The sequence below is a fragment of the Vulpes vulpes genome, chromosome 11 (genome assembly GCF_048418805.1).
Source record: "Vulpes vulpes isolate BD-2025 chromosome 11, VulVul3, whole genome shotgun sequence".
Lineage (NCBI taxonomy): Eukaryota > Metazoa > Chordata > Mammalia > Carnivora > Canidae > Vulpes > Vulpes vulpes.
Window position 1 is genome coordinate 82,448,720 of NC_132790.1, and position 18,123 is coordinate 82,466,842.

The 18,123-nt window shown below is 43.0% G+C and overlaps 1 protein-coding gene across 3 annotated transcripts in view; it reads left to right on the plus strand.

The window, feature by feature from the left end:
* EPHB1 (EPH receptor B1) overlaps positions 1 to 18,123 on the plus strand; it is a 471,107-nt gene that overhangs the window by 411,708 nt on the left and 41,276 nt on the right. For all 3 annotated transcript variants that reach the window (XM_072726912.1, XM_072726913.1, XM_072726911.1), the window contains 2 exons: positions 3,500 to 3,747; positions 11,488 to 11,703. In XM_072726912.1, coding sequence (XP_072583013.1) covers positions 3,500 to 3,747; positions 11,488 to 11,703 — 464 coding nt within the window. The remainder of the gene's footprint in view (positions 1 to 3,499; positions 3,748 to 11,487; positions 11,704 to 18,123) is intronic.

Consider the following 18,123-nt stretch of genomic DNA (forward strand, 5'->3'; position numbering starts at 1 on the left):
GGGGCCTTTGGCACTTCCCCCGATCCATTTGAAATATGCTTGGGTGCTTTAGGCCTGTGGCACTCAACCTGGCTGCACATCAAAACACTCTGGGCAGCCAGTCCCATCTTCACGGGTCACCACCCTGGGCCCCATGTCCAAAAGGGCCCACATTTAGTTTAATGCACTGCTCTCCCAGTCTTGAAATCCTTCATAATTTTTGAATGAGAAGTCCTTCAGTTTCATTTGGCACCTCGGTCTGACCCATAAATTGTGTAGCTGATCCTTAACTATGTCCAGGCTCAGGGTGCACCCAGACAAGCGAATCAGAGTTCTTAGAGGGGGGACCAGGCCTCTACTCTATACTTTATATGAAGTGCACCTGCTCCCCTATAGTGGGTGGCCAACTTTGGGAACCATTGGTGGTGGTCCCATGTGTGTGTGGGGGGGGGGGGGGGGGAGAGGACATCAGATTCCCCTGGAGCCTTTCCAAACTCCACACACTAATGTAGAAATTGATGAATATTCTGATTCCTAAATATTCTGACCCCACCTGACTCCCAGGCAGGAAGTTTCAGTGAACGTGAGATCTGTCTAGGAGATAGTCCTACTGCATTTTCAGTTCCCTGCATATGAGTTGCCGTGACGGTGACTGCACTGTTGGGGCACAGTGGTCCCTGGATTGTGACTCCATATCCACATGGGTATGTTCCCTGCGACACCGCTGAGTGAGCATACCTACCAAGAGGCAGTATGGCAGGAAAAGGGGTGGGCTTGGACAGCATCCCTGGCTCTGACTCGCAGCTGGGGGCTTGGGGCATGTTTTCTTTGTGCCCCAGTTTCCTTACGAGTAAAATGAGCATGATAACACCCGACTCACAAGGGTGCTGCAAAGATAAACTGAGATAAGGCATGCAAAGAGCCTAGCACATTGCCTGGCACATAGTAGGTGGTCGATAGATATTGATGTCGTATCTCCTCCAAGAAGAAATGTTACCATATCTTTGCCTTCAACTTCCATCTTTTTACTAAAAGAAAATGTAACTCAGTATTATAGCAATAAGGAAGAAATACTAACCAATATTCTTCAATCGGTATACTTATCAAATATGCAATTTGTATTCATGCAGCTCATGGTTACTGAATACTTCCTATGTCAGGGTGTCAGAAGGATGGATTTAATATCTATACACACATATTATAGATCATACATACATACACACATATATGTATATTTATAGACACATGTATGTGTGTGTACACATATATACACATACTATATGCACACATATACGTACACATACATACATACATACATACATATATATGACAGGTTCCTGTTGTGGAGCACTTTTAAGAAAATTTTACTCAGTTGAATAACAAAAGTAATGCTTATTGCAACAAGTCAAACAACGTAAAAGGAGCTAAATTAAGTTTACTAACTTTACTTCCCCACTCCTATTCCCACCTTGTAGGGCAACCATTTTTAAAAATAATTTTAAGTTAAAAATAGTTTTATGTAGATTTTTTTCCATTGTTTTTCTTTTGCATCCACACACACTCTGTTTGGCTACAAACTGCACTCACATTCTGTAGCTTCCTTTCCTTTTCTTCCCCATTTAACAATACAAGTCAGGACGTATGACTCATCTACTAGTTCTCGGTAGCTCATGGCATTCCACAGGATGAATGTGTCATTTTCCAGCCATTTCCCTGGTTATGGGCATACAGTGTTTTGCTGTAGAAGAAAATGCTGCAGTAAACAATCTTTTATAAGAAATTTAAATACTGGTACTTCCTTTTTTTTTTTTTTTTGGATAAAACAGAGATAGAGTCTCCAACAGGTTATAACCCAAGAACAGACAAAGCAGAAGCCAAACAGGTAGTAATAAATATGCTCCCCCACTTTTTATGGGCATGCCTACCCCATACCAGGCACCACAGTGGGTCCTACAAGCTAGGAACATGAATGAGACTTAGTCTGACCTCAAGCAGTTCACCAAAACAGCATTTGATTAATGTCGAAACCAGTGTCACACATGATCTATGCCTTAAGCTCCGCGTTGAAATCATCCTAATGGTGCTTGAGCCAACCTCTACTCCAGCCCTAGCTTCCAACAAGTCCCCCAGACTCTGGAGCAGTTTTGTATAAAAAGCCCTTTTTCTGCAGCTTCCTTCCAATGACTTCTGCAGGAGAAAACAAACAAAGGGAACTCCCAACCAAATCACAGAGATGTTAACTTGCTTTTCTCCTTTGGCCAGCAACAGATTCTGCTCACAGTTGGGTCCATTGTTTTCTTCCAGAAACTAAAGATAAAAGCGGAAGTCTCTCCCTGACCCCCCTCCACCAGCAGAAAGCCAGGAGTCTCCCCATCAGGCTTTTGACACACATGTCACTGACGTACTTGCAAGTAGATGCTAAAACTGCTTCACATGGAAGAGCTGGAAGTTACAAAGCCAAGCTAAAGAGTAGAATAATTTTTGAGAGCATGTTTAACAGGATTCAACAGATTTTTTTTTTTTTAAGCAGCTATGAAATAGTGTCACCAGAATTGTTTTTACTCCGGGTGATTTTACTGCACAAATGCTTAAGTGCTGCGGCACCCATGGAGGTGTACCACTCGCGTTTGCTCGGAGAAACCACTTGGCTCTTCAGCTGCCAGGAATACAGGTAGCTGCCAGCCCCAGCTGGGGCACCTTCGGGACCAGCCTCGGCCTTCCCGCCAGGGGCCAGCTCGTCCCGGCAGCCCAGGCCAGTGACCGAGCACGGTGGGAGGCTAGGGCCTGGGCCTTCCCCGCGTGGGTGCTCTTTATTCTGGAACGCTCCAGGGGTGGATGAAACTGACAGGCCTGCTTCAGCCCGGTCTGCATGGCCATCTGGAGCTCTCCTTATTCATTCCTTCCTGCTCCCTCCTTTCTTCTTTTCATAAGGTCAGGTCTGCTTTGTGATCTGGGACTCTGGCCAACCCTCCTTCCTCCCCTTCGATCCTGCACAGTGTCTGCTAACTTCCCTTCCTGACTTCTCAGGGTCCGCTCTCCGGGGGACCCAGTAGACACAGAAGTTTTCAGGGCAGTGTAGGAACATAAATGTTGTACATCTCATTCAGAGCACTAAAGAACCCGTACATATCCCCTAGCCCCTTGGATGTTCTTGCGTCAGGCTCTGCTAAAAATGAATTATGATCTGCCAAAGTGAAACTGACCGTTTCATTTCGATTATTCAGCTGGGACACAAATGAAAAACCAAACGTGAGGGAAAACAAACTCATATATACTCTGAAATTTCCCTTTAGTTACCCGAGCTATTTTGAAGAACCGAGGCAAGGAACATGTTTTAGTATAACCTCTGTGTTTGCGGCGAACTGATTGGGATCAGGACACCACAACGAGAGAACACTCTTTCTATCTCTGTCGCCTTCACGGCAATTCCACTTTGAGCACTGTTGTGCCCACCACTCTGGTGCCCTTGTGGTTCCACAGACGGGGAAGGAAATGGGTACTGATTGCATTCTTGTTGCAGGGGAGTTCGGAGAGGTGTACAAGGGGCGTCTGAAACTTCCGGGCAAGAGGGAAATCTACGTGGCCATCAAGACGCTGAAGGCTGGATACTCGGAGAAGCAGCGTCGGGACTTTCTGAGTGAGGCCAGCATCATGGGTCAGTTTGACCATCCCAACATCATCCGCCTGGAAGGTGTGGTCACCAAGAGTCGACCTGTCATGATCATCACGGAGTTCATGGAGAACGGTGCTTTGGATTCTTTCCTCAGGGTAAGAGCAGCTCCAGGGTGTGGATGACGTTAGCAGTGTGCAGTGCTGGGGACACGTGTCAGCATGAGGACACGGCTGCTTAGGAATCACCCGATGAATTGTGAGTGGGCGTTGGAAATGGTAGCCAGGTTGACGGATCTGTTCCTAAAAGGATAGAACAAAGAGAAGCCTGTGGACCCCTCAGTAGGAGGATAGCGTGGAGTAGGGCCTCGATAAATGCTTGTTGGATGAATACGAATGAATAGAGGCGGGTGAAGAATGGCCATTGGCATCTGCATGAATCACGGAGATTGAGGAGACTTTCAGCTGCTGCACTGCCCTCTGTGATTCACGCAGACGCCGGTGGCCATCTCTGCCTTTTCCCCGCCACAGCTGCCCACCCAGCCTACTCCTTTCATCAGAGATAACACGGACTGCCCTTCTCTGATGCCCACGCCACCCACCCTTGGAGGAGGTGCTCCTGGGCAGGAAAGGAACAGACAGTGTCACAAGTATTCACAGGTCTTTTCTGGGCTTGATGAGGAATTGTGACTCCAGAGCAACCTGCAGCAGAGGTGAGGGGGTGCCTCGAGGCCTATGGCTGGGAGATCTGTAAATGGTCATTGTCATACATGCTCACATGGAGCCATGATAGAACCACCTACATTTCTGTGGGACATCACAGAGTGACTCCGAGCAGAGGTAGGTGAGAACATCCACAATGCTAATGTCTGGGAAGTGGCAACTGACATAACACAGGCCAGCCAGCAGGTCCCACCTTGGACCAGAGCCTCAGCTGGGGACTGCTGGGGAGCCTGAGAGCAGAGGGTACACGGGCAGCATCACAATATGGCAGGGCCTTGTGAGCAAGGACTTCAGGGTAATACCAAGTGGCAGGCTATGCATTGTCACCAAAGCTACCAAACAGTAGCTGGGGCTGCAGATCAAAGGACCATTCATCTGCTTGATCTTGAAATATTCATGAGGTGACTGCTGCGATCATGCCCTCTCCTGGGTGCTGGGCCTATAGACATGAAAGAGACATTGCTCTAATGCTATGTAACAAAACACCCAAGATTTCAGTGTCTTACCATAATTTATTTTGTTCATGAATCTGCAATCTGGGCAGGGCTTATTGAGGACATCTTTGTTCCCTGTGGTGTCAGCTGGGGAAGTTAGAGATCTGGGGCCTGGAATCACCTAAAGACTCACTCACTCATCTTGGCTTGCTTGGGCTTCCTCACAGCAAGCTGAGTCCCAAGAACAAATGCCACATGAGAAGAAGGCAGAGGATGGACCACTTCTGTAACTTAACTTCAAATTCCACAATACTCTTCAACCTCTGTGATGGGCTCCCCAGATTCAAGGGGAGGAAATAGGCCCCACATTTTGATGAGAAACAACATGATGTCATCTTACACATAAGGGATGGGAGGTCCTGTTGTGCCCATCTTAGATACTACAACCCACCACCGCGGTCCCTTCTCTGAGGACATTAGTGCCCAAGGCATCCAGCAATCATCCGCCTAGATTCTTTTTGTTTCCATGTGTGGTGTAAAGAGGTGTTGTGAACCAAGACAAACTGAAAACATCCAGGGAAAACTTTAAAGAGGAAGGAGAATTATCTGATATTAGGGAATGAGGACCTCTCCGGCAGGCGAGGGGGCAGACAGGTACAATGGAACAATGGAGAGGTGTGTGCAAAGGCCAGAGCCAGCAATCTGGTCATCTCTCAGCAGCTTGTGGTAGCTCCAAGGCTCAGAAACAGGGCTGACAGGCTGCGGTGTGGAAGGATAGCTGAGAGGTTTGTCTACAAGCTGCATTTGCACATACCGAAGCTACCTTGGCAGGCAAGCATACACTTTTGCCTCCTCTGGGTTTGTAGGCAGTAGTGGCTTATGTTTGGTAGGGGGCATGGGAAGACAACTGATGGGGCTAATGTGCTTTGCCTACTACAGCTTCCTTGAGGGTATGGGTTATGCCTTTTATTTTGAAACCCTCAGTACCTAACACAGCGAGCACCTGGTAAATGCCGGTTGAGTGAAAAACATGAAAAGCCATTTCTGGCACAAAAGCATCTGGGAATGGCAGGAGAAATGTAGTCCTCTTGAGTGTACATGGTCTCTTGTTCCTATAGCCAGACCTCTCATGTCAGAATGGGGTATATAGACCATGCTTTCCTGGGGGCATTCATTCGCGATCAGAGATCTCATGAAGACAACCAAATAAAAGTGAAGAGAAGACAATGTTAGGAGAAAATGTATTTTCTGGAACCAGCCTCCAGACCTTTTTAGGTGCCATTTATTTCCTATGAGTCACCTGACTGTACTTCCCAGAGTCCCAGCATGATTTGAGGACTGTGATAAGACTTTCTCCCTGGAACATGCAGGGGAATGAGGAGATTCATTCTCAGGAGCCTGCGGAAAATCAAAACCCCACACTGATGCTCCCTCCACACGGGGCTCTTTCCATGTGGGGCCTGGGACATGGGGGCATGTTAGACACCGGTATTTTTCATGATGATAAGGCCCAAGTGGTAGGAGTAGAGCCAGGGGCAGGAGAGGAACACAGGGAAACAGAGGATGAGGGATGACAAGAAAGGAATGGCCAGAGCAGGCAGTGCCAGGAGGAGAGGGGAAATGAAGCGTTTCTGACTCCTCGCACGGCATGGAGGCAGGTAATCTATAAATCTAATTTCAGCCCTACTACCAAACCCTGGAGCATAGCAACATTAATTGATGTATCTGCTGCTTGGTAAAATTGAAAAGTGGGTCATCAGTTCAGTTCTGCAGGGTCCATCTTCTGGGAAGTCGTGTAATTTTAGGATTACCATCCAGAGAAGAAAGGAAAAGAGTTAGTCCTCAATTTGAGCCCTCCCCCCACCGTCCCCACCCCGGAACTGGTCACTATGGTTTATGCTGGACATGGCAGCTTTAGAGAGTGGCTGCAGCTCCAGTTCCCGGTCAGTGTCGGAGAGGCTGTGGGCATCGGGAATCTGGGGAGCGCACTGGACATGGCTTTTCACAGCCCACCCACTGTCCCTCTTCCATTGCAGGACTTAGAATCCTTGGCCTTCTGGAAGGATTAGAAGCACCATTATTTTTTAACCACACGTTCAGTCGGTACATTATTATCTGTTTTTGAAAATGCCAGCACCATGGGTTATGTAGCATGGAAATCCATAATGAAATATTTCCTTATTGGCACTCAAACCTAGGGGACTCAATCTGGCGGCTCTTGTATAATCTTAGGTACACCCCCTCATCAATGTCCCTCTTGTGCCATAGCCCAGAAGGTCAATGTATTCTGTAAGGCCTTCCTGCCTAGATTGGCCTTGTAGTTACTGCTGGCTCATCCACAGGTGGTCATAACTGGAAGACTCTTAGAAGGTAATGAGCAATGTCAAATGTGGACATTTCTTATCAGGGAGGCTCATTCATGGGCAGGAGCTAGATGATCATAACCCAGACGTCAGGAAGAGAACACCAGATTGGACATCCCAAACCTAGGTTCTGCTTTGGGCTCCACTATGAGTCACCTGGCGGCCTTGAGCAAATCTTTTAACTCTATTTCCCAACCTATAAACTAAAGGCATTGAGCTGGATGATCTTGAAAGGTAGGTCTCTTACAGTTAAAAAAAAAATCTGTGATTCATTCTCTTCAAACAAATCAAATAAGGGTTTCATTTCCTGAAGTGGATTTGTCAATGAAAGTTGAAATACCTAAATCCTTCCTGCCTAATAAAAGGGCTAGCAAGTGGCTTCAGTGAATTTGCTGAAAAGCAATTTCAGCAGAAAGCACTTCATGAAGGAAAGAAAGTTTAAATCACTTCACCCAGGCCTGTATTTTTTCTCTATCCAGTGTTTTTACGATGTGATCAGCATGGAACCTGACCCTTTTCCAAAGTCACTAAGAAAACTAGGCCTTTTCTGTCTTGTTTATCTCTGTCTGCTGGTATTCTTATCTTTGGAAGTTCTTCTTGGAGAGTTATACCAATGAACTGAATATAAAATAGTTGATCATATTAGGGGATCTTAATATGCTTATTATATCTTTAAGTTTCACCAAGATTATGAACTCAATGGGCATGATCCTGTCTTACTGTGATACGTGATTTCCCTTCAGGTTCTAAAGAAAATGTGTTGCCATTGCAAAGTCAGCATATTCCATGGAAAAGGCCCTGAACAAGAGTTAAAAGATTCAAATAAGAGTAGCATATTTGAGGTACACATGCCTCTACTCTTTCTTTTTCTATGACCTTGGCAGACATCATTAATCAATCATGTCACTTTTTGCTGCAAAGCTTATACGCAGCCTTATTCTCCACACAACATTTGAGGAAGTCGTTACCAGTTGATCAGAGATGGGATGTCAGTGAAGTAATTTGGTATTCTGGACTTAGATTCTTGTTATAAGTCAAAGCCACACAGTGATTTAAGGCTGATGACTTAAACTTTCCAGACTTCCTTTATCTCCTCTGAAACCATCACCTGCCTTACACAAAGGAGGATCAAAACATATTCTAGAAGTATGACTTGCCATTCAAAAGTTACGAAACGGAAGAAATCATGTTTGTTAATTAACTGACCCAAATTTTCAGCCTGCATCATTAGCTGGGGTGTGGGCTGTTGGGGGGCTCTACTACAGATGCCAGCCTGTTGAGCTCAGAATGCACTGTGAACTAGGTTCTCCTGGGGCAGTGATCCTAAGGTGTCTCCCTAACACACCAGATAGCTGTGGGAACCTATAGTCTTGGCCCCAAGTGTCCTCCATCCCTCTCACCAGGCATCTGAGCACGTGGAGGAGGTGGTTTCTGAGACATTATGGCCTGGCTGATAACACCAGTGGTCATTGCTGCTGTCTTAATATTCACGGCCACCGTGAATATTGTCCTTTCACATTGTCTCATTTAATCTCACCAAAATCCTATGAAGAATGGACACTGTGTTCTTGTTTTATAGATGTGGGAATGACGGCTCTGGAAGTTAAACAACTTGCCCAAGGGCACACAGCTAGTGAACGGTGGAGCCTAGACCCCAGTCTGGGTCTGTCTGCCTCCAAAGCCAGGACTTTTAACCACTTCTTGGTCTTTGTTGACTCCAGAAACTATAAGGATGACTGATCTAAATATTAAAACAAATCAGATAGTAAAGCTGTTTGATGAAGGCTTAAGTGATTTAAAGTAGAAACAGACATATTGCTGCACATTCTTTCAACATTTCTTTTTCCAGGGTTGTTTACAACCAGCACCAGTCCCCTCCCCAAAATCTATCTACAAGCCAGCTTCTTTGGGGAGACATTCATTTTTAACCACATTGTTGTCTACACTTACAGAGAGGAAGTAACAAACTGAATTGGAAAAATATGACCCTTGTGACTCGCAGCTGAGATACATTTTCTAATATACAGAAGTTGCATGACAACCTTCTGGGGAGGCAGGTCTCCAGAGACCTACTTAGACAAAATGAATGGTGCTAGCAAAAGCCTGGCTAACTTCTCGAGGAGGTGTTGATTGAAGTTCATTAGTGAGAAGGAGGATTCGCATCACTCACGGCACATCCAGCTCTCGCAGATGGGCACCATGTGCTGAACACCAGTCAGAGTTTCCAAAAAAGCAGATCTGCACTTCCTTTTGGAGTTGGTTAGAAGAAAATATTGCAGAGAAAGCATTCCAGGCAGGCTGGGAGGGGGTTAAGGTTTGAGTTAGAAACAGTCTGGAACTTGGGGTATGTCGATCCCAGTGTGTTTCGGGGGGTTTGCCTCTGGCAGGGGACTCAGTAAGGAGTGGAGGGAGGATCAGTTGGCTCACTCTAATTGATCGAGGGGCAGGACCCTGGAACACAGACCTAGGTTCACAGTCTTGCATGAGGAAGTCTTCAACATTCCCACTATCATGGTTAGACTTTTTGATTGGTGGAGCTTTCTCTAATAAACAGGGTATTTTTGCAATAGCCGTTTTATTTTCCTTATTTATTTTTGCATAGAAAATGCATTTGCAGAAACACATGCATAAATGATGTGTCCCACATATATTTAAGTGAGGTAGTGCATGTGAGCTCATTGTGTATCATCTCGCAGGCAGCAGGTGCTCAATAAATGGGAGCTGCACCCACCGTTTATGCTTTCTGTGTTCACATGAGGCTGCTGGGGAGTGGATGCCTTGGCCTGTGCCCAGCAGTAACTACACTAGATCTAGGGTGTTCCACCTCCTTCTACCTCTCCCCTAGTCAAAGCAGCTCAGTGCCTGGGCCATGCATTACCTACAGAATACAACTTATAGCCCTTAGGGCAACAGCTGAAGCTGGATTAGAAGGGAAACGTGTTGTTGGAAACACAGCACAGGCTCCACTGATTTAACCAGTGTGTGCAGAAGCCAAGACCCAGGAGGTTTTGGGGGCAGGAGGAAGGGCAGTTCATTCACTGAGGTGTGTCATCAAGCCGTGAAGGAGAGCTCACCCAGGAAACGGTGAACCCACCATTGACTGGAAGAGGGCAGCCCTGTAGGTTGGCCTGAGGAGGAGAAGGAAGAGCTCCCATTGGCTAAGAGGGCCCACATGCCAGACGCCGTGTCTGTGCTTCTCCTGTCACTGATCCCTTTGAGGTGGGTGCGGTTATGCCAATGTCGAGGTTGACAGCCCTGGTAGGACCCAAAGAAGACACCTTAAGTATTTAGTTCTGGAAACAGGGAGATATGTAGTCATAAATTGAGCATATGTCTGTTGAGTTTTTTCTATTTACATTAAAGTTCTTAGCCCTGGGAGTACTGTGGTGACCATAAGAGAGAGTGTCTTGTCTTCAAATTGGTTAGAGTCAAGCTGCAGAGGGAGACAGACAGGTGTGTACATACACACACACACCTAAAACTTGTGATGGGGCACCTGAGTGGCTCAGTTGGTTAAGCATCCAGCTCTTGATTTTGGCTCAAGTAGTGATCTCTGAGGGTCATTAGATCGAGCCCCGCACCAGTCTCTGCACTCAGGGGGGGGAGTCTGCTTGAGATTCTCTCTCTCCCTTTCCCCTCTGCCCCTCCCCTTCTCAAATAAATAAATCTTTAAAAAAAATAAGAGCATGCACTAAAGACAGTAAGATAGGAAGTGCTAGGTATATTTGGAGCAGGAGAGTAGTAGTTATGGAGACATTGTCTCTAAAGAAGGGACACTTAAGTGGAGACCTGAAGGTGGATGGTGCTGATTGTGGGAAAGAGCAGCAGGGATGGCATGAGCAGGAACCCTAATGCAGGAAGAGTTTGGCTTGGGAAAGGACTGAGGGGTCGCCAGTCACTGTGGCTGGCAGGTGAGGCAGTGGCTGATCCCCCGGGGTCCCAGGGGCCATGCTAAGGAGTTTGGAGCTTTTCCTTAATGAAATGGGAAGCTGTTATAGAGCTTGAATCCAGGGAGTGGCATGGCCTGATTTATGTCTTGCAAAGATGGCTATAGCTCCTGTGTATAGAAAAGGGGGGGGGGGCAGGTGCGGGGAGGCTGTTACAGGTGATGGATGATGGTGACTGGGTTAGAATGGAGGCAGTGGAGATGGAGAGGCGTGGATGGCTTTGAGATGTAATTTAGAGATGGAATCGACAGGGAGGAGAGAGCGGAGCGTTCAAGGAGAGGGATGAGGGTGAGAATGGGAGGGAGAAGGGCACAGTGAGCAGCATGGCCAGCTACCAACAGAGGCTGACAAGCAGCAAGGCTGTAGCACCTCGGCTTCTGTTGAACCACCGAAGCCCATCTTGATCCCAATGTCCTTTGTGTCTCGTTACAGCAAAATGATGGACAGTTCACGGTGATTCAGCTGGTGGGGATGCTCAGGGGTATTGCCGCGGGCATGAAGTACCTGGCCGAGATGAACTATGTGCATCGGGACCTGGCTGCTAGGAACATCCTGGTCAACAGTAACCTGGTGTGCAAGGTGTCTGACTTTGGCCTTTCCCGCTACCTCCAGGATGACACCTCAGACCCTACCTACACCAGCTCCTTGGTGAGTCCTTCCTGATACTCTTGGATAAAAGCATGGCATGAGTAAAAAGTGGCTGCACGTGGCTGGGCTAGGGACCTGTGGTCAGGCACACTGTGTGGGACTGGGACCTGAACTTCTCTCTCTACTGGGAGAGGCAGGTGCCATATGGAGAAACAATAGCAGCTGGATGTCCAGGCAAGCATTTGGGCCTAGGCCATAAGGAATAGTCAGGATGTCTGCTCAGGAGTCCTGGTGTTCCTTGGCCAATGGAAAAAGGGGCATCAGAGGGGAATCCAGGCAGCTGGACGGTGGCATCAGAGACATTCGTCAGCAGAAGTAGGCGCTGGTGGGGTTGGGTACTTGGTCACCGGGCAGACCCTTGGTGCCTTTCTCTTCTCCCTCTCTGGGCCTTCCAGACAGCTTGAAGTACCATCTGCATGATGAGTACTCTTCCGCTTGCATTTCCTGCTCAGCTTCCTTCTCCACCGTCCAAGCAGCTCCGATCACCTATGGCCAGCACCTAGCTCATACAGGTCCAAAGCAGAGCTCTTGTTTACTCCATTTTCCTCCCCAATCTCTGTGTCTCAATGGTTGCACCAACTCAACTAATGACGGAAATCTGGGAGTCAGCCTTGATTTCTCTCTGCCTCACCATCCCGTCCAAGCCCTCCATGACTCACACAGGTCCAAATAAAACCTGCTCCTTTCTTTCCTTCTCTACAGCCACCACCCTATTCCAAAGCACCGTTCTCTTTGACCTATTCCCTTCTAGTAGCTTCCTAACTGGTCTCCATGGTTTCCTCTTGTCTCCTTATGTCCACTCCCAATATATTATTATAAAAATAAGAACAATACAGAGAAGTAAAGGGGAAACAAGGTAACCAAGAAACCACAATTGCCCTGAAGCATCATGTAGTAAGTATTTTAGGCTTTGTTGGCCAAGAGGCAACACAGAGGATATTGTGTAGATAATCAAATAACCATTTAAAATATAACCCTTTAAAAATATATAAATACCATTCTTAGCTCACTGGCTATAAAAATCCAGGTGACCAGTCAGTAGTTTATCAACCTCTGTCCTGAAGCATCAACTTTAATAATCAGGTGTGTCTCTTTTCACATTTTTTTTCATTGTTCAAAATTTGAAATTTTTTATTTTATAAAAATGAGATCATACTATGCCTGTTTTTCTGCCTTGCTTTTCTCATGGGCATTCTTCCTGCCAAACTGCTTTTCTAAAAGTTTGTGAACAGTGACTTTCTGCCGGGAATGTATGGTGCCCATCTTCCCACATCCTTACCAGCACTGAAGGTGATCAATCTTTAAAAATTTGCCAATCCAAAGATGAAAAATGACACTTCATTTTGTTTAAGTTTGCATTTTCAGCTGACTGTTAGAGATATTACTTTACTGTCTTTTCACACAGTTACTGGGATTCATGTTTCCTCTTCTGTTAATTACCTGTACATGTCTTTAACTATTTTTCTGTTGGGTTGTTTGCTGGTTTCTTAGAAATTTGTATGAAGTCTTTTTATATTAGGGATATTAACCCTTTGTCTCCACATATGATATAATTAGTTCTCCTACCCCCCATCTGTTGTCCTGCTGCTATTATTTATGATATTGTTTGGCTTTCAAAAGTGCCTAATATTCATACAGTCAATAATATGCATCTTTTCTCTCTACATATTCTTGGGTTTTCTGGTTTACTTAAAAATTTCTTTCGCTCCAAAGTTATAAAGTGCTTTTTAAAGTTTCCTGTACTATCTTATTGGGGGGGGGTTTCTCTGTATTTAAATATTAAGCACACTTGAAATGTATTTGTTTTTCCCAAGATTTTATTTGGAACAATTTCAAGCATACAGAGAGCTTGATAGAATTTAGAGGATAGCCATCTATCTACCGCCTATGTTTTAGAATTAATATCTTGCTACGTCTGTTTTATTATATAACTATCCATCTGATCTGTTCCTCCGTCCATTCTTTACTCCATCTTATTTTGTTGATGCATTTCCAGATTTCATGTTCCTGTTGGCCATCTGTATGTCTGTCTTCTTTGGAAAATTATCTATTCAGATCTTTCTCCCATTTTTTAAATCAGGTTGTTTGTTGTTTTACTGAGTTACATGAGTTCTTTATATTAGATATTATTGGATATATGATTTGTAAATATCTTCTCCATTCAGGAGCTTGCCTTTTCATTTTTTTGATAGTGTCTTTTGCTGTGCAGAGGCTTTTTAGTTTGAGGTGATCCCGTTTATTTCTGTTTTTGTTTCCCTTGCCTTTGACACCAGATGCAATACAAAACATTACTAAGATTAATGTCAAGGAGCTTATCACCAGTTTTCTCCTAGGAGTTCTATAGTTTTAGATCTTACATTCAAGTCTTTAACCCATTTTGAGCGGACTTTTGTATATGACATAAGATAATGGTTCAATTTCATTCTTTTGCATGTAGCTGTCCAGTTTTCCCAACACTCTATTGCCCTTTCCTCATTGTATATTCTTTGCTCCTTTATTATAAATTAATTACCAGATAGGCATGCATTTGTTTCTGGGCTCTCTATTCTCTTCCTGTTTTTATGTTTTTATGTCAATACCGTACTGTTTTTGATGACTCTGAGTGCTTTGCAGGATAGTGGGAAATCAAAGACTATGATATCTCTGGCTTTGTCCTTTTTTCTCAAGTTTGTTTTAGCTATTTGAGTTTTCTTTGTGATCCTATGTAAATTTTAGAATAATTTGTTCTAGCTCTATAAAAAATTCCATTGGAATTCTGACAGGGATTGATTGCACTGAATCTGTAAATTGCTCTGGGTAGTTATGGACATTTTAACAATATTAATTCTTCTGATCTATTAAAATGGAATAGTTTCCCATTTGTGTCTTCTTCAGTTTCTTCCTCAATCTCTTATAGTTTTCAGTGTACAGGTCTTTCATGTCCTTGGTTAAATTTTTTCCTAAGTATTTTATTCTTTTTGATACAATTATGAATGGGATTGTTTCCATGATTTCTCTTTATGATAGTCCATTATTAGTGTATAAAATACCACATATTTTTGTACATTAATTTCATATCTTACAACTTTACTGAATTCATTGATTAGTTCTAACAGTTTTTTGGTGGAACATTTAGGGTTTTCTATATAAGGTATCATGTCATCTGCAAATACAGCTTTACTTCTTCCTTTCCAATTTGGATGATTCTTATTTCTTTTTCTTGCCTAATTCCTCTGGCTAGGACTTCCAATACTATGTGAAATAAAAAAAACGAGGCGAGTGGGCATCCTTGTCTTATTTTTGATCATAGAAGAAAAGCTTTCAGCTTTTCACCACTGGGTATGATATTAGCCATGGGCTTGTCATACATGGCCTTTATTATGGTGAAGTCCATTCCCTCTATACCCACTTTGAGAGTTTTCATCATAAATGGCTGTTGACTTTTGTCAAATGCTTTCTCTGTGTCTGGAAGTGATCATATGGTTTTTATCCTTCATTTTGTTAATGCTGTATATGACATTGATTGACTTGTAGACACTGAACCATCCTTGCATCTCTGGAATAAATCCCACTTGATTATAGCATATGATCCTTTCAGTGTATTATTGAATTTAATTTGCTAATATTTCGTTGAGTATTTTTGCATCAAAATTCATCAGGAATATTGGCTTGTAATTTTCTTTTTTTTTTTTTTTATGGAGCCTTGGTCTGATTTTGGTGTAAGGGTAATACCAGTCTCATGAAATGAGCTTAAAAGTGTTTCCTGTAATTTTTTGAAAGAGTTTAAGAAGGATATGCATTATATCTTCTTTGAATGGTAGGTGGAATTTACCAGTGAAACTATCTGGTCCTGCACTTATACTTGCTGGGAAGTTTTTGATTAGTGATACAATCTCCTTACTAGGAATCGGTGTATTTAGATTTTCTGTTTCTTCATGATTCAGCCTTAGAAGATGGTAAAGTCTTTATTTCTTCTAGATTGTCCAATTTATTGGTGTATAATTATTCATAGCATTTTCTTATAACTATTTGTTTTCTGAGGTATTAGTTATAATTTCTTTTCTTTCATTTCTGATTTTATTTGTACCCTCTCCCTTTTTTTCTTGGTGAGACTAGCTAAAGATTTGTCAATTTAGTTTCTTTTCAAAGAACCAGGTCTTAGTTCCATTGATATTTTCCATTGTTTTTTTTAAATCTCTGTTTCTTATTTATGCTCTGATCTTTATTATTTTCTTCCTTCTACTAGCTTTGGACTTTATTGGTTCTTCTTTTTCTATTGCCTTTAGGTGTAATATTAAATTGTTATTTGAGATCACTCTTGTTTCTTAAGTTAGGCCTAATATTGCTTTGAACTTCCATCTTAAAACCACTTTGCTGCAGCTCAGAGATTTTGGTTAGAAATGAATAAGTCTTAAGTGTACATCTATTGAGTTTTAACAAATGCATACAACTGTGCAACCCAAACCCCTGTCAAGATACAGAACATTGCCATCACACTAGGAAGCTCCCTCATATCCCTAACCATTTCACTCTCATCCTGCCCCCACACCCAGAGGCAGCCATTGTTCTGATTCTTTTTTCAACCATGGGTTTGTTTTGCCTGTTCTAGAACTTCACATAAGTGGAATCAGACAGCATATTCTCTTTGTGTTTGGTTGCAGTCTGTGAGAGTCATTCACATTGTTGTGTGCAGCAATAGTTTGTTCCTATTTATTGTAAGTTCACTATTTATATATCTATTCTTTTGTTGATAGACGCAAGGTGTATTTTCAAACTTCTTTTTGGGTATGTGTTAGGATGTATATTTTTATGCTGTTTTCATACAGGTGAATAGATAGTTGTGTCAATACCATGTATTAAATATGTTATCATATTTTATTGAATCACTTGTCATCCTTGTCATGTGTTAAGTTACATATTTGAACTTTGTTTTGATTCTCATTTCTGCTCCATTGATGTATTTGTTTATTCTATGCCCAGCCATATTGTTCTGGTTGTAATAATGTTAGTGTGAGTTTAACTACCTGGATTATTTTGATTATAATAACCTTAGCAAAAATTTTACTGTTTGGATAAAATAAGTTATCTTTCTCTACTCCTTTAAGAAAGTCTTTGTTAGCTGTTCTCAAATCTTTTCTCTCATATGTGATTTAAAATCACTTTTTCCAATTCTAAAACATGTACATGTATACCTATACTTACATTTGGAGTTTGAATGGAACTTGATTTTACCTTTGAAAGGACTGTGAATCACCTAAATAATTATGTGAACCAAATATTTGTATATGCCTTACATTAAAAGTATTTTAGGTAAAGGATTCTCCACCTGATTTTCTTGTATACATTAGTTAGATCATCTATTGCAATTTTTGTTTTTCTTCTAAATGATAAAGCTTACCAACCCCAAGATCTAAGAGCTCTTAGTCTCCTTCCCAGTTGTTATGTTAACCTGACTCACTATATTTATTATATTATTTCTCCAGGCTTGCTTTTTATCCAAAACAGAAACAAATAACATGTTTGCTGATCAATTTGTGTTTCTAAAAATACAAAGAATTTATTCACATGAAAAGTTATTTATTGAACATCTACTATGTGCCAGTACTGCTCTGAGGCTAGGCACACAAATAGGATCAAAAAGAGACATTTCCCACACATCACTCACAGTGATGAGGAAAGAGACTTTTCCTTAATGAGGAAAGAGACGTTAGTTAGACACATAGGCAAATAAGTGCAAAATTACCTGTTGAGAGAAGAGCCCTTGTGTTCTGTGAGAACTTGAATAAAACAATAAGTAACAATATAATCTGACTATATCTAGGGGGATGAAGGAGGGCTTCCAGAAGAGGAGATGGTACTCCAACAGAGATTTGAAGAATAAGTCACCCAGATGAAAGGGGTAGGTTAGAACACTGAGAGATATAAATAGCACATGCAAAGGCCCTGTAGCAACAGAGAAAATGGAACAATAAAGATGTTCAGAGGACCCCATGCCTGGAATTTGGAAAAAGAGGAAGAAATTGGCCAAAGAGTTCAGCAGCAGCTTCCTGGACCCTCATGATGGAACTTAGGGGCTTCAAGCAATGGGGAATCATTTTAGGACTCTGTGTGTGTGTGTGTGTCTGTGTGTGTGTGTGCACACATAGATGGATTTACATGACCAAAAAGTGATGAATTTGCATTTCAGAAAAATAACCTGGCTTTTCTCTTGCCTTTCCCTTACAATCTCTTTCCTTCTCATCTTTCAAAACAAAGCAAAATACTTTATTGGCTTTCTTCATTTCATCTTTCACCAAAAGGCCACTTGGCAGGCCCAATCAAGATAGATGTATCAAGCAAAGGAGGCATGCCTAGAATCTAGACCCACGTGTGAGGGAGCTGGCAGCCCAGCAAGGTTGGGAAATTATCTATTTACAGGGAGATTGGGAAATATATTGGAGA